This window comes from Rissa tridactyla, chromosome 2, assembly GCF_028500815.1.
Source record: "Rissa tridactyla isolate bRisTri1 chromosome 2, bRisTri1.patW.cur.20221130, whole genome shotgun sequence".
Taxonomy (NCBI): domain Eukaryota; kingdom Metazoa; phylum Chordata; class Aves; order Charadriiformes; family Laridae; genus Rissa; species Rissa tridactyla.
Window position 1 is genome coordinate 10,384,956 of NC_071467.1, and position 16,797 is coordinate 10,401,752.

The 16,797-nt window shown below is 38.2% G+C and overlaps 1 protein-coding gene across 2 annotated transcripts in view; it reads left to right on the forward strand.

Moving 5' to 3' along the window:
* Positions 1 to 16,797, forward strand: part of ADCY8 (adenylate cyclase 8) — a 128,238-nt gene that overhangs the window by 81,560 nt on the left and 29,881 nt on the right. The window contains exons 8-10 of one of the 2 annotated variants that reach the window (XM_054193173.1): positions 4,086 to 4,283; positions 11,076 to 11,176; positions 16,188 to 16,389. In XM_054193173.1, the coding sequence (XP_054049148.1) occupies positions 4,086 to 4,283; positions 11,076 to 11,176; positions 16,188 to 16,389 (501 nt within the window). The remainder of the gene's footprint in view (positions 1 to 4,085; positions 4,284 to 11,075; positions 11,177 to 16,187; positions 16,390 to 16,797) is intronic. The other variant, XM_054193174.1, reaches the window with a different exon arrangement.

Consider the following 16,797-nt stretch of genomic DNA (forward strand, 5'->3'; position numbering starts at 1 on the left):
CATCCTCATTTTCTACAGGCAGCCTAAAACAGTGAATTGAAGTTGTGTTAATATGAGTAAGGAACAGAATACCCACTCTTTATGTATGCAGTCACAGACATTAACAAAAGCTGCATGTGCCTAGAGCACTGTTAGCACCATGTGTCTTAGCTCTGGTGGTAAGGATGCAAGTGTCTGCTCTGAAATTCAGACCATGCCCAATATGGATGGAGTTTTCTGTTATTGAAACAGATGTCTGGGCTTTTTTTCTAAAGCACAGAAAGTTGGGCAGAAGTTATTTTATGTTAAGACAGTGAAGGCCCATTTGCCCAGAGAGACTGTGGATGCCCCACGCCTGGAAACGTTCAAGGCCAGGTTGGACGGGGCTCTGAGCAACCTGATCTAGTGGAAGATGTCCCTGTTTATTGTGTGGCGGTTGGACTAGATGACCTTTAAAGGTCCCTTCCAACCCAAACTATTCTATGATTCTAAGGCCTCCTCCTCTAAAAGAAATTAATAGCCAATGAAGTTGGATTTCTTCTCTGGGCGTTCCAAAAGAAGTAGCTCAAAGCATAACATGGTCCCTGTGTGTGGTGCTGGAGGCATCTGATGGGCCTGTAATGACGCGAATCAGGAAAAAAGCAAACTAAAATGTCTGTGTCTTGTATAAGCATATTTTAGTGATGGCTGCAATGACTCTTACCAATTTTCACAAAAATTATGCTTAAAGACTGTCAAGGTGACAGACAAATATAAACAACAGGGTGGGATTCAGTTTAAAACCCAGGCACCTGCATTTGTATGTCTGCCAACTGTCCCAGGTGTCGATCTCCCACGCAACTCAGCTCATAAACATAAGGGTCTAGTGCTATATGCAGTTCTATAGGGTGCCTGAGACATCCATGTGACAAGGGGCCTATAAAAGACCTGTGATGATCTGAACCATCAGTTAGAAGCCAGGTATTTGATGTCCCAAATAGTGCTAAACACCTCTGCTGAAAGATGCTGAGTAAGAGCTTGGTTCAGCTTCTTAACTGTGGATGCCTAATGCAGTTTGAGGTACCCTAGTATGCTCCAGCTGGTCCCCACCACCGACCAGCTGTGCATGGAGTTCCTGTAGGTGGTGTGCCATATCTCCTAGCTCCAGACTGTTGTCCAGGACACCCTAGGGCATCTTGGCTGACCATACCCACATATGATTGGGCAACTGAAAGTATCAACAGTGTATATTGCCAGTAACAGAAGCTTAGACACCAAGCACATAGACAACTTTATTTAGTTGTTTCCTTTTGAACCACAACCTACCTGTATCCTGTCTCTTTAAACATGTGACCTTGTGTTTCCCTATTTCTGTTCAAGACCTGGTGTTTGCAGTATGAGAAAAATAATTTGAAGCCTTCCTAGAGTTTTCTAAACTAAAAATTTCCCTTCTTTTTGAGGCCAGGATGCTTGGATTTGTTGCATGAAAACTTTGGGAGAAGGAAGTAAAATTTAATCCCAGCTACCTTTTTTAAATCTCTATATAAAATATCTAAAGTTGGAGGTTTATTATTTGTCTGTTTTAATTCATCCTGTCTTTTAGCGTCAGATGCAAGTTTTGCTGGGCTTTTTCCTAACAGAACCATGTATATGTTCCTGTGTGATGAGTGATTTTTGTCAGCATCAGGAAAGTTCAAAAGTCCATTGTAGGACTGACAACTGTATCTTTCAAAATGCTGTAAACAAAAGTGTAGGAGAGGTAATAGGGAGAACTAATATTTCCTTACATTGGCGTAAGACAGACTTAAAAGATCTAGAGAAGAGTAGGATACAGAGACAAAAAGTGGTTAGAAAATGTTTTTGGGACAATAATTTGCATTGTATTTTTCATTATTGTTATTACTAATTACAGGGAACCCGTTTTCTTAGGTATGTGTGTGGGTGTGAGGGAGAGAAAACCCCACTAAACTCAAATCTGAATTTCCTTGTTATCCTCTGAAAATAAATGTAACTTCAGGGTCCAATTTTGCACCGATACTATGGGCATCGTTGCCATAGTGGTGATATGTCATGTTCATCTACCACGAATTGTAAACCACTTCATACGTTCAGCAAGAAGACAGTTCTTCATGTTAATCAAATTTTAAAATATAATTTGAAGTAAAATGTAGTCACTTACTAGGGTGAACTGAGATCACTCTGCTCAGGTAAATAAAACACAATGCCCAACAAAAACATTAGGGATCTTATCCACCCTCACTGCCAGTGGAGATATAGCAATATGAACTAATTCTGAGGAATTAATGCACACAACAGCATCTGATGTGATCTCTTCCTTTGACAGTCACTTCAAAGCCACTTGTGTGATCTTAGACAGCACACATTGATGATGACTTTTCTGCATAGCTTGGTTTAAAAGAGATAAGAACACCTAAACTGAAGTAGTGCTTTAGTGTTAGTAATATAATATTTATCTACCTGGCTCAATGGATTGTTTTCATGTGATTTGGCTCTAACCTTGAAGTTTCCACCCTAACTCCAAGGCTAAGATATAGATCCAGACATATCTGAAACTTTAGTATGAGAAAAGTTTCCTTGATACTTTTTCTTCTCCAAATGTTGATGATACTGATTTATTGGAGAGAAGATGGGGAGATTTGAGTAGAGTGGTTTGCCAAATCTTCTCTGTTGAAGTTTCTTCTACTAAAGCAAACAGGAAGATGATTGCTTTTCACTTCAATAGACAGAAGATTTCAGTCCTAATATCCTTTTCTGCCTAAACATTGGGCTCTTAAGTTACTCATCAAAAGATGGAATATGAGAAAACAAGATACTATCTGTGACTACAGAGTCCTTGGACTTTATATTAGGATTGTAAATTTGTCACTTGGTGTTTGGCAGTTGGTACCTGAGACCCAACCTGTGTTTTAATGTGCTCTCCAAGATTCATTAGAATATAATTGCTGACTACACTTTGAAAACTAACAAGGGAAACCTCACTGTATCATTTGCTGTACATAATCCCATGATCCAAAAGAATGGGCTTTCCAAAGAAACCTAGTGACAAATCCATCCCAAACTCCTGTTCCCAACAATGCCCAGTAGGAGATATAGCAGAAGATCTTTCCAGTGAAGACCTATAGCATAATATTTCTCAAGCAGAAGTGTATTTCTTGTCCATAATAATTCTGAAATGTCTAATGCTGTGATGTATGAAGGTTTATATCCTCTCCATTATTCATTAACATTTGTTAACCCTTGGTAATATCACAGGTAGTAGAGTTTATTTTCCCATTCAAGTGGGAAAGTGCAGCTTCACTGGGGTTTGTGTAATGAAATGGTACCATGAAACTGGACTGAGTTATTCTTTTCATGAAAGCAAACTCTACCTCTTTTGTGAAGGTGAAGCACCCTCCATACTACCTCTGCTAGCTTTCCTTTGTGAAGCTGTGCAAAAGTATTTTCTTTTTTTTTTTTTAATTAGTCAATGAAATACCAAAGGAATAATGCATTTGAGATAATATTTAAAATAATAATATGAATTACAGTTAAATTAAATCATATAGCTTAACTGTAATCTAGACTGGCTGAAATATACCAGTAGTGAAGAAGAACATATTATTTGAAAACCCATGCTGAAGTAATCAGAAATGTCACCTTCTTCACTCCTGCCTAACTAATCTGTTCCTTAACTACACACATCCAGTAACTTTAAGATCCAGAAAAATATCATTACTCCTGGTTTGTGACTTCTATTTTCTGTAGCTTCCATTCTTAGTTGTTAAAACACACCATTGAGTTTAGGTACCCTGCTGTGATTTTGGTGTGTACTCCCCTCATGCATGCTGTAATAATTAATTACCAGAATCTGGAAAGGGAAATATATTTCCAGTGTTCAGTGCAACAGCAAACCTCTTAGTCTATATAAAAGAGGGCATTAAAGTTCTCCCCTTAATGTACTGTATGTGTTTAGTGGAACAGACTTCTTATTTTAAACTTTTATAGATTTCATTGAATGAATTGCATGGAATGCTGTAATGGTTTGCAATGCAACATGATCTAAAACATTGCATTTTTAACCCAAGGGGACCAGCAGGTTTATTCTGTTTGCATGTGCTTTCCCCTAGACTCTGGCTGCCCTAACAAGAAATTCAATAAATCTGCTTCCAAACCATCTTGCACAAGCTTTGCATGTCCAGTCTGGGCCTGAGGAAATTAACAAGCGAATAGAGCACACCATCGACTTACGGAGTGGCGATAAATTGAGAAGAGAGCATATCAAGCCTTTTTCACTGATGTTTAAAGACTCCAGCCTGGAGCATAAGGTAGCTGGGTCTTGATAGCTGCATTATTCGCAACTCAGATTGTAATAAATGTCCTAGAGAAGCTGTAGGTTCTAGCTTGCATTGTTTGTTTTCTGGTTCTGTTTTTCTTTTTCTTTTTGTTTCAGTTTTCAGAAGTTGGGACTGAGCTAGAGGTCATACAGTGCCATGATGCAGGTGTTATAATGCTGCAATAATTACATTTCATTGTTGGGAAATGCTTACACTGAGCAAACTCTGCTTCTGAAAACAACAGCCATTTGCCGGGTTTCGTTTGCTGTCTAGTACAAGCAGTTTTCCATCAGATGACAGGTTGCTTTGGCACAAACAGTGATTGAGCATATTAATAGACACTTCTATTCAAAACATATATCTATATTTATATAGATGTGTTTCTTTTGTTTAGTCATAGGATCCATCTGATGTTCTCTAGGCAGCTGCTATGTTTATTTCAAGTCAAAACTAATTTGTCAACTCTTTGTTTTAAACATCCTTTTTTTAACATCTGCTTCTAAGAGGTAAATATTGTTCGTGTCTTTGCTGCTACTCAAGAGTAGTAAATTTCTATTTCAATCTACATGCAGATGTAAGTTATAAGTTAAAAAAGATAAGGCAATGGGAGAATTTTCCTTGCAAACTGATGACGTGGGGTGGGTTTGCGCAGATCTCAAATGATTTCATTGACCTCTATGCTATTACAGTGCAGCAACTGCAATTCTGTGATAGGATGTACACTTAGGCTGAAAAGAAAGAAAAATAATGGGGAACTGCAAGCATGGAGGCCCACTTCTCCATCGTCATTTTAACCTCCACTGAAAAACATTTTTTTTTACCTGGCTTACGGGAGACCAGTCCTCAGGTGGTATCAGTGGTGAGAGCTTAACAAAAACCACTGGAGAAGAAAAATTCTGCTTGAAATATATATAAGTCCTTATTTCACAAACAATCCTGCAGAGGGAAAAAGAAAGGTTCATTTAAAAAAAAAAAAGAAAATATTCAATTTCCCGAAGAGAATATTTATGACACTGAGACATAAGGTAGAATCCCCAAAGCCGAATTTGCCACTACTGCTGCAACAGAAGATATGAAGATATATCTTTCAGCGCAGTCATCATGTAAAGCTGACAGGGATGCAGCAGAAGTGAAATCCAAGATTTCTGACATTCTGTGAATTACCACCAAAAGGCCCAAAAATCATGAGTAATCTTTAATCTTTTCAAGGCACAAGGTCAAAAGATAAGGTAAAAAAGTCTAGACAAAATAGCATTTAATGTAGAAGATGGGGGATGATATATTAGAAATTTTGTTGTGCAAAAGAGAAAACAACCTGGTCACAAACAACTTGCTGAATGAGCAAGCTAGTCAATAGTTCACCTAGTCTTACATTACTATTTAATAAAAATGAGGTTTCAACATGGGCTGGAGTAAAGGAACATTGCCCAGAATCAGATCCTGTATTCAGAATATAAATTTTCTTGTCTTTTTAGACTTCACAACTGGCAGCCACAAGAAAAATCTGTACAGAAAGCATAGATTTTCATTTAAATGCAATTTAAGCAAGAAGGAAAAAAAAACCAAAACAACCATGCTCTAATCCATCATGTTACATAGGCCAGATTTTAAATATCGATAATGTTTTGAATTGCACCTGGATGACAAAAAATCTATTTAAAAGCAAATATTTTGAGAATTTTTAATACATTTTCTTCTCAGTATGACATTTCCAATGCCAACCTGTAATGCAATGCTTAGAAACTGGTGCTTTCATTCAGTATTTCCTTTAGGTGCTGGTCTCAACCAGTAAGCACAGGCAATACAAACACAAAATCCTTCCTGTAGGCAGACTAAATCTTTCTAAATCAGGCTAGGGTTTAGCATTACAGTTTAGTTTAGTTTTAAAAACTATCAGCACTGTTTTACGCGCTCTGGTTCATCCACCTCCAACAGTTGGGGAGTTGCTGGCCAGCAACCTCCTCACTTGTGTTCAGGGTGCTGGGGCACCAACGGGTGGGCACATAAAAAGATCGGGAGTGCACCAGAATGCAAAGGGATGATGTGGATTAAGGAAAGATGAATCACAGCATCCTTTTCATTAGAGGAAGGGGCAATGTCTTGTGGGACAATGTGGGAAATGTCCCTTCCCTCCTTTTTTGCCTGTGCAGTATCTACAAGTTCATCCCAGTAGCCTTAGCGTTAAACTATAGTCTACAGGCAGTCATGAAAAAAACAGACAGTCATGAAAAAAATAGTGCATGAACTGCTACAGAAAGTAACTATTTCCTCCATATTATCTTATATTACTGTCACTTTCTCCCTTCTTCCTGCTCATTTAGGAAACAAAACAAAACAAACTCAGATTTAAATTGGAGTCTCACAAAGCTATTTCAGAAGCCTTTTCTCTCTGCCCTCCCCACCCCTAACCTTCCAGTCTGGAATTACGCTTTTTTCTAGTCATTAACATTTTGCAACTGCTTACATGACCTTCTACATCAGCATCTTGAGCTGCTCCCTGCAGCGTTGCTGAGCAAGTAGAGAGCGTATGTCTATGGCCCTCCCATCTCACGCTGCCGTTCTCATTTGCTGACACTCACCTTCTTTTCAGACCGGGGCAGCTTCAATTCATAGGGAGCTCTGAACTAAAGTAGCTTCTCCTGTGTAAAATCTTGTGCCCTCACAATTAGCCATCACACATTCAGACATCACACATTCAGACAGCGCTGGCATCTGCCTAATACTTATTTATTTTACCTGTAAGTACTTCTCTCCTCAATCTTTACGGTTATTGAGTAGGCAGAACAACCAGTACCCATAGCTGAGATCCTGATCAAGAAGTGTTACATTAACCTTGCTCAATAAGAATTGTGTTAGTGCTCTGTACCTCAAACCACAGAGGAGTGAGCAACCATGTGAACAGTAAACTGTATTTCTTTCTCCTGCGTTAGTAACAGGACTACCACGCCGTCAGATCATAAATCTTTTGGGGTGACTGGAATAGATCTGAAATGTTATGCTGGACTTCTGTTTAAACAGGCTAGGTTGTTTTGGGGTTGTTTTTTTCATTGTAAAACAATTGCAGACAGCAGATTTATGCTAGCAATGAAAGTGCTGTTTTGCTTCCTTTAAGGTTTCAAAAGATAAAAATAAATTTTTTTTCTGGAATCAGCATGCGCAAAACTACCATGGGAGCTAGCACAGCTCCTGGTTTACAGTGGTTTAAAAGACTGGTATATCACAGCAGTTTAAGCCATCTGTACATCTCCCCAGTGCTCTCTTTTCTCATTGCTCTGTGTCCTTCTTGGTGATAGAATAAATGTAGATCCCATAGCAAGGAGTAACGGTTACATTAATGAATGGGTTATATCCCTGATGCACTACATATATCTGCACGTGAATTTTGTAATTTTTCATTTTTCAGAGAATTTGTGCAGGATCCCCACCTGGTATATTTTATAGATTCTTTACCCAAATGGACTAGTGATTACTAATCTGTATTTCACTCATTAGTACTTGATATCTCATTTAGAGATTCATTCACTCTCAATTTTGCTAGAGGTTATTTTCACAAATAAGGTATAGGCAGATAGAGCAAAAGACTCATCACAGGAGAGGACTTCTAATGATAGCATGAAAATACACTAAGGGTTTCCAAAAATGGAATTGCTTATAAGAAAAATCTGATACTACTTTAGATGATTTCCAATAATTAAAAGATATCATTATGATGCTCTGCCTTAATAGCAGTGACTCGGAAATATCAGTACCATATACTTTCATATAGGATAAATCATAGTAACGGGGCCAGAAATTTTACATGCTGGTAGGGTTTTTGCTAAGGAAATTTTCCAATGTAAAGATTTGGATAAAGATATTCTAAGTCTTCCTGCATATTTGTACTGGGATCATAAATCAGACTGGGCTTAGAGGTGAAGCGTCTACATGTTTTCTGTGAGGTGAGGACACTGAAAATATCAAAAAGTACTTTGAATTTCACAGTACAGATTTTCTTTGGTCAAATATTAGACCTAAATATCTGAGTTTCTCTGTTTCAGAATTTCTGATGGGTGAGATAAATAGAAATTAAATGAGTAGGAAACAAATTTTGCCCTTCTCGCATGCTGTATCCTTGCAAAAATGAGCCTCACCTCTTTCCTTCAACCCAGAAAATTCCAATGGCGAGAAGGTCTGTAAGAAACTCTTGGCAAACTCTGTGCATGTTCAGCATTTTCTTTTCTGTCATTGGCCAACAACTGGATCTGTGACCACTATTTGGTCTTCTCAGGAGTTCATCTGTCTCTTCTCCTTCCTTGGGCTTCCTGATACATCTTCTGTCCCTCCCTTGTACTGCAGAACCTTTCCCAATGGCACAAACACAATTGCTCTGAAGAAAAAAAACCACGGTCTCCCTTTTCATCCATAAGGTCCTCTCTGAGTTCAAGAGCAGCAGCGAGACCAAAAACCGTCCTCCCCAGCGCCCAAACACCTTGTCTAGGGGAACATGGAAAGCCTGTTGTATTACCAGTACTCCCTTTCAAAGACCCTTGGGAAAGAGAGGAGAGGTGAGAAATAAGCAGCATGACTTGGCAGTGGAAACTTGGCCTTTCTTACACAAGCTCAGTTTCAGCTAGCTGGCTGGGCTGGCTGGTAGATAAACAGTTCCCTCCCAACAGCGGAGGCAGATGGGACCCATGGGAAGGAGGGTGAGCCTTCGCTATGCCATGAGCAAGTCATGCCAGTGCAGGTAGCAGCTAAGGTTTTCATGGCAGAGTTGGGCACATCACGATTCTTCCTACCACTCTTCATGGCTCTAGTCAGCAACGTGCCTCCCCATACTTATGGAAGTGCCTTGAGGCTTAGTCCGTCCTTCAGTTAGTTCTCCAAGTCATTAAGGGGTAGCTTTCTACGGAAGTGCTACATTTATCATTAATGTTTGTGCTGCCTCAGAGATGCTAACAATTTCTCCTCACAACATTGTTACTGATTAGACCACAACATTCATCCTTTTGACATAATGCTCAACACAGCAGGCAATTCCATGTTTGTGTTTCATTCAATTAGCTTTCTATAATTTCCCCAAGGAACAGTTATGGGATTTCATGTTATATTTTAAGGAACATACATACCTTTCTTTTCCCTTTGGTTCTCTTAGTGCTGCAACAAAAAAACCCAACCAACCAACCAAACAAACAAACAAAAAACCATTATTTTTTTGGGGACTATATTTTTTGGGGACAAAAAAACAGTCCAATATGGACCAAAGTCCATTATTTAAGCGGACTGATGCAGTTCTGTTTTCCCACACATGAAATCAGGGTCACTGCCTCTGTGCTTCCAGCAGCAAAATTAAGCTGAGTTGCCTGTAACCACCATCAAAAATCATGTCAAAGTGATATTGCTTCTGCCAACAGCAGGCACAGGATATAATCCAGCAGAGGAGGAGTCAAAATGAGGCACACCAACAAATAAGCCCCCTCTCTTACTCACAACAAATGGGAGCAGGGAAGAGAGAAGCTTTTTCCCCATTTCAGGAGCCTGAGACTCTTTTGACCAGACGTTTATAGCTGAGATGAAGTCCCAACCAAAAGTCTGTATAGTGAATATCATCTAAGTCTAGATAGGATCTTCCTTCAAAAGCAGATTACATATAAAATGTGGTTCATAGTTGACCTCTCTCAAAGTATGTTCCTGATACATTTCTTAATCGGTTTTAATTTTTCTCTATGATAATGCTCTCTAGGCATTTATAACTGCAGTTTGCCTTATTTCTGAATTGTTGGAGAAAGAGTCTGATATCTGATATCTCTTTGACTTTGATTTCCTTTTGTCTGGACATGTAATTCTCAGTGCTTTCAAAACTGCAAGAGATTAAATAAAATGGAGTTGTTGTTCAGAGGAGAAAAAATTACCGGGGCAAGCATCTGTGGGATTTTTTACTAGGTGAACAAAATTTAGGGGCATGAGTATAGGATAAAAAGATTTACAAAAATATGTCTATGGACCAATATTCATCTGCTGTAAACAATTGGAGTTTAATTGAATTAGCAGTGATAAATACCAGCTGAGGACTTGGGTAATTTTTAACTGACTGACTGTGATTCACCAATGTATCCGTTACTCCTTTTCTTGGTAACTCCTATAAAAGGGGAACCGCTAGTATTATCAATGGTTTGATATGCTGGAGAAAAATACTTTTGCAATAAATCATCATCATAATAATAATACACCTCAAATTGTCTTTTACGCAATATCTTTATTTTCTCCTTGGAGAATGCCCGTATTGCCAAGTATCTGCACAGTCTCTGGGTAAGTTAGGACACAGAGATCATGACCCACATCCCAAATAATCACAGAATGTCCCAAACTACATATTTTTCTTCAAAAAGAAAAGTAAAAAAGAAAACATAATGGCCTCAATTTGGCAAGCGTGGAGACACCTCCATGATGTCATGCAAGCAGAGTTGCAAGTGACTTCAGTGTTTGCCTTCAGGTGAGGAAATCCGTGGTTCCTTTTGTTATGCTATTAAGTATTTAGTATTCCAGTCAGCAGCACAAGCCCTTAGTACCTACCTGAGGACTTTTAAAGCAAATAATTACAGAGTTTTTCTCTCTTGGTTTAAGTATTTTACCAGCTTATTAATGATTTATTTGTTGTGTTTCATTTTTAAAAACAAATTCAGGTTTATTGATTTATTAGCTCTTCCTGATAATTTCCCCGAAGTCTCCTATATGTATCAGTCTTTATTAAACTACTGCCTGGGTTAACAGCTAATTTACTCTTCTGGTTTGTTTCTATTCTAGTATTCTCAAATGCGGGATGAAGTATTCAAATCAAACTTGGTGTGCGCATTTATTGTTCTTGTATTTATCACCGCTATCCAAAGCTTACTTCCTTCTTCCAGGTAAATACAGAAATATATTTCTATATATCTGAAGGTGCTCTTGGGGAAACAGCGGGATAACATTTCTAGGACTGACATGGAATGAACCAGTAAAATCTGCTTGTTCCCCAAAACTGTTCATAAATATTTCTTCCCTTTTACCCAATATTAACTACTTTTGTATCATGTTATCTGCAGCTACATGTTTTCACGTAAGGCAGCAGCATCTACTGACATTACATTATGTTTTTAAGCAGAAGCCCCACTGAGATAAATGGGAAGTTTGGGTTACAAAAGTTTGACATGATGTGGCCTGCTGCTTCCAGTGTTGAAGTAAAACATGATCCATACTCATAACAGTGCCTCTTTGCTAAGTGACTGGGAATCAGGGATTGTTTTGGTTTTGTTTCTTACATGCTACCTAAGAAAATTGTACTTTTGTGCTTCGTTGCTGATGATACGTATTATCCCACTGGGGAAAGCAATCTTGTGCCACTATAAGCAGCAAGGAGATGATCTGGTAGATCTTTTTTCACTGCTGCTTTTATTTGGGGCTGACCAAGCAAAAACTTCCTATGAAGGAGACGAAAACGTGACATAGCTGAGACCTGTGCGTCCACATTTTCCACACAAACTCATCAATTGGCATTTTTGTCTACTATTTAATAGCGATAACACAAGAGTGAGAAGACAAGGAGTGAGAACATCAGTTTTCTAGCATCATAGCAGAGACAGCAGAATATGACTGCCACTAAAACATGCCTATGGTCCCATTTGGCCTTTGTCAGAGCAAGTGCTAAAATAGAAGTGCTCAGACAAAAATAATTCTCAGGTGGTTTCTAACACTGAGATGAACCTTAACTTATGGCTACCTGTAGAATAACCTTGAAAATACACTATGCATATAAGAAATAAGAGATTCATTGTGTTACAGTAATGCAGCGATATTTCTTGAATCATCTCTGGAAGACCTGTTTCACCATGTTTATGTTTAAGAACGCCAAAATGGTGGTGAGATGCAGGCAGGCAACTGCACTCTGCAACAGTGGTGTCCCATGTATTATGTAGTTCTCAGCTGGGAAAGTACCCAGAGTAGTACCTGACCTTCCCCTTCCTTATGTCCTATATTGTTCTAATACTAGTAAGTTTGTTTGTTTTTTTAAAGTTCTTCTCCCAAAACACATTCAAAATTCGTCACTTATGGTAGCTGTTATTTTTATTTTTTTCTTAGTATGCACAAGAAGATTTATGGATCTTATTAATGGAACCTGTTTTCCAAAAAAATTTCTGCTGCTATATCAATCACTTGTATACCAGAAAAAAAAAATGACATTTTTTCTACCTGCACAGATTCATCTCTGCTAATTCTCACGAGGGTGTCTAGTGCTGTTGGAATTAAGGGAGAAGGAGTCACATAACCACATTGCCTGCAGCTGTCTCACTTGTTTTCCCATCTTGCACAGTAGTCTCGTGCTATTCCCTGCACTTCAGAAATGCTTTGTGGACCTTTCTGTCACTGAATGTTAAAGAGGCTGTAAATACAAATAGGTTCAAATAAAGACTATATAAATTCCTGCAAGATAAGATCAGCAGAGTTTTTTTAAATAGAAGTATGAGACCTTGGCCTCAAGAATGCCCTTAAAGGCTGATTGCTGAAACCTGGGAAGATATTTAAGGAAAGGATATTTACCACTATCCCTTTTGTGAGAGAAGATTTGTAGCAACATGGGTGTTTTATGGCAGTTCTTATGTTCTTTCAGGAGCTGAAGATCACTGTCAAGATTCAAGAAGGCAAATTTTAGTCTCAATTTTTCAAGTTCTAATACTCTGCTTCAAAAAATGTGTTTCAGTCTTAAAAAAGCATGCCAGTTAAATGAGCCGAGGTCAACAGATGAGCAACCCTAAAATAACAGGACGAGGGGGTTTGAGTCAGAAGGTTTCAATAAGCTTAAACATATTGAATGAGGAAATAATCTGGAAGTTCAAATTTCCAGAGTTCCAGATCTAAAAACAATTCAAGGTATGAGCACATGAACAAGTGATCACAAAGTTAGGCAGAATTTGGATTCAGAGAGTCTTGGAGATAGCTGCATGCTCATCTGCTGTATCTCTAGTAGATATCAGAGAAGTAAACTACCATGGTGGAAAAGCATGGACATCATTTCCATGAAACAACTAACAAACCGTAATTCACACTCCTTGTGGTAATTTACTCATTTCCTAACAACACACTTAAATGTCTTTCAATGCATGCTTCAGACCTTTGTTGAACAAGGATGGCATTTTATATTTGCTTAAATATTTGAATATTTTTCTAAGCTGAATCTTTTGGGGATTTCTGGAAATTCAGTGAAAGAAAACATTATTTAAATCATCATAAAACATATCTTACTAAGGATCTTCAGGGAGTTTCCCAGATAGGTTGCCTTAGTCTGTGTCTTCTTTCTATTATTGCATCTACCGCGTATGGGAGTTTCAGAATTTTATCTCAGTTTATATCTGTCTCACGCAGGATAAACGTTTGATCCATTCATACTTTCCCTGACAGGGCAGGCACATCACTGCATTTAAAAATCTTTGCAATAATTTTCATTCTTTGAAATATCGAGTTGGGGAAGTTACTCTAAGTGACATAAATTAATGCCATATTTCTGCTGTAATTATCCTCTATGAAGCCATTATGTTACGTTGCCAACCTTGCAGTGATTCATCTTCTCCATCTGAGAGGCTTGGGAGTTTAATTCATTTCCTGCAATGAACTTTCTATATGCTCACACGAGCAATAGATCATACTAGAGTAGACTGTTGAACTACTCTTATTTCTGTCAGTTTTTCACTGTGTTATTCTTGTGAGGGAGGAAAAATAGATTTCAAACTGTTGTTCATTTAAACATCTGCATCTTCTGTTTTATGTAAGTTTTCCTTCAGGCTCAACTCTTGATTTGCGACTGTACATAAAGAGGGAAGGCAAAAGATCCATTTCAAACTTCACTTGACCTTGACAGTAGGGAAACCCCTAGAAATAAAGGCATTTGGTTTTGAATCTCTTCTTGAATGAAGAGGGGATCCAACACAGGTGTCCCAGTTCTGGGGAAGTCCATGAACAGAAGAGTATTATGGCTGTTGCTATTCCTCTAACCTTGTCTGTGTCTTCTGCTGTACTTGATCCTATCAGCATGCTGCCAACAAAATCTTAACACAGATACTGGATTGATCCTCTAGGAGGTCATAAATATGCAGACTTCAGTTTTGTTTTTATCTCAAGCAGGCTTAGACAAGAGAGAAACACATCAATTTTCAACCGAACAGCTACAGTGGAAGAATTCTTGTTGCCTATATATTTATTATTAACAAATACAAGACCATGGTTTCTCAGGCACCTAAACAGGTTATGCTGCATTTTGCATTGAAATCCCAAACTTAAGTTCCTAAATGCTCCCTTTATAGTATCTTAATTCAATAGCACTGGGTCTTGCATGTAGAGTTTGGCAGGCCAAAATAAGAACTCATGTTTAGTGTCCTCAGGTCTGACCTCTTGAGGCTTGACCCCAATCTTTTTGAAAGCCTTAATTTGGTTTCAGTGGGAGCTGGGTCAGGCTAGGTCTGCAGAATTGGTAGGCTACATCCGCATATATAGACTGTCTATATTTATCTGAGATATAGATAGAAACTATCAGTTCCAAAGAGGATCTCAGTCATTTGGCTTTGGAAAGCAAGAAGGCTATTGCAGAATATTGCACTTGGAAGTGCAGAAGTTTCCCTGGAGGAACCTGATAGTCCTCTTTCAAAGCTTTTTTTCTGCGAGACATTATGATTTAATCACTGCAGTGTACTGGCACATATACAACTACTTTACTAGAAATTTTAATTACTTAATTCAAAGCCTCAAGTTTAATCATTCTCTTGATAGCAAAAAGACAAGGGAAAGTAGAGTGAGGAAGAGAGAGGTTTCCAGGAGAAATGGAGTTACTTTTAGTTCGCATGTGTTTGATTTCTGGGAAAAGAGACACAGAAGGACAATGACTGGCACAAACAGGGACAAAACCACTTGACTTGTGAAGTGCTGAGTGCTTTCTTCTCAGCAAAGTAAAACAATTTACCACATTTCCCAACCACATCGGTTACTTGGTTGACTTCAGGTCCCGGATTTAAGCAAGAAAAGGGCATAAATTCAGAAAAATATAATGAAAGTTTGACCAGAAGAAATTACGAGGTTTAATGGTCTATTCAAAGCAACTGAACTATCTATTCTGTGTATGCATTTAGCAATACTTGATTAAGGATCACATTTGTAAGAATTAAGTTTATAGGGTAAGCCAAACAACATGTTTAGTTAAACTTGTAGATCATAGAAAACATTTTCACATGCTGTGTATTTTAAAGGACTTCCATGAAAACGGTAGATTAGTTCTTTTACTTTTTCAGAAACCAATGAGATTCTTAGCTACAGAGGACCCACTAATAATTAAAATGAGTGGAATCCTGCATTTCTGTTATTATTGTATCCTGGCTTACTCCAGAAAACAGGCTGCATTATTGTACTCACTTTAGGGTCTATGACCCTCAGTACAGCATGAGTTTACGAAAGACACCTGTGTTGGGCTGTATACAAAATAACACTACTACACTGCCACCAAACTAGTCTACTAGAGCAGGAACCAGCTCATACGTAAGTGGTATCAAGATCTTAGAGGCTGAATAGGTTTGTTCTGAAAGAAACTTAAGGGACAACTGAGTCCCACAAGAAAGGACATTCCTGCCACACAAACTCTATATAGACAAGAGGCACTGCCAATGATTTCCCTGGCTTGTTTCTTCAACGCAGTTTCTCAGCAAGAAACCATGTGAAGCAAGGGCAGAGCTATGGAACATGAACAGATCTTTGCTTCCTCTGGGTTTTTTTTCCTAGGCCAATTGTCTCAGATTTATGACAACTGATTTTTCCTAGTCTTAACTGTTTACACATTTATTTTTATTAGCAGTGGTATTGTGTTGAGGTTTAATGACGGGTTCTCTTTTTCTTATTTCCCAGGGTGATACCAATGGTCATCCAGTTTTCTATTCTGATCATGTTGCACTCCGCTCTTGTGCTAATCACTACGGCAGAGGATTACAAATGTTTACCCTTAATGCTCCGGAAAACCTGCTGCTGGATTAATGAGACCTACCTGGCCAGAAATGTCATTATATTTGCATCCATTCTGATTAATTTTCTTGGAGCTATCATCAATATTGTAAGCTTATAGGTTAACCAGGGAATATTATACAGGAAAAGATGATTTATGAATTATTAAGCCTGCTACAGGACTTGCTAACTAATGTGTTTATAAGCCAGCTATGATTTAAATATAAAAGGCAAAGCACCACAGCTTCAGGGAGTTCAATCTGTTGCTTAAACTATGTATTTCTGAAATATCTAATTATTTCTCCCTCGTGAGTACCATCTATTTTTAAAACCCTTTTGCTACTTTCTCTTCAATATATCTATCCTTTGAGGACCATTTGTAATTTTCTGACATGCTGATATACTTTCTTAAAGACTGTCAATCCAAGTAATGCTTATAGATATTAAATTCCTCATCTGCCATTAATTAGACTACTAAAAAAATGAGAAGTGTCAACCAAACCCGGAAATACCTTCA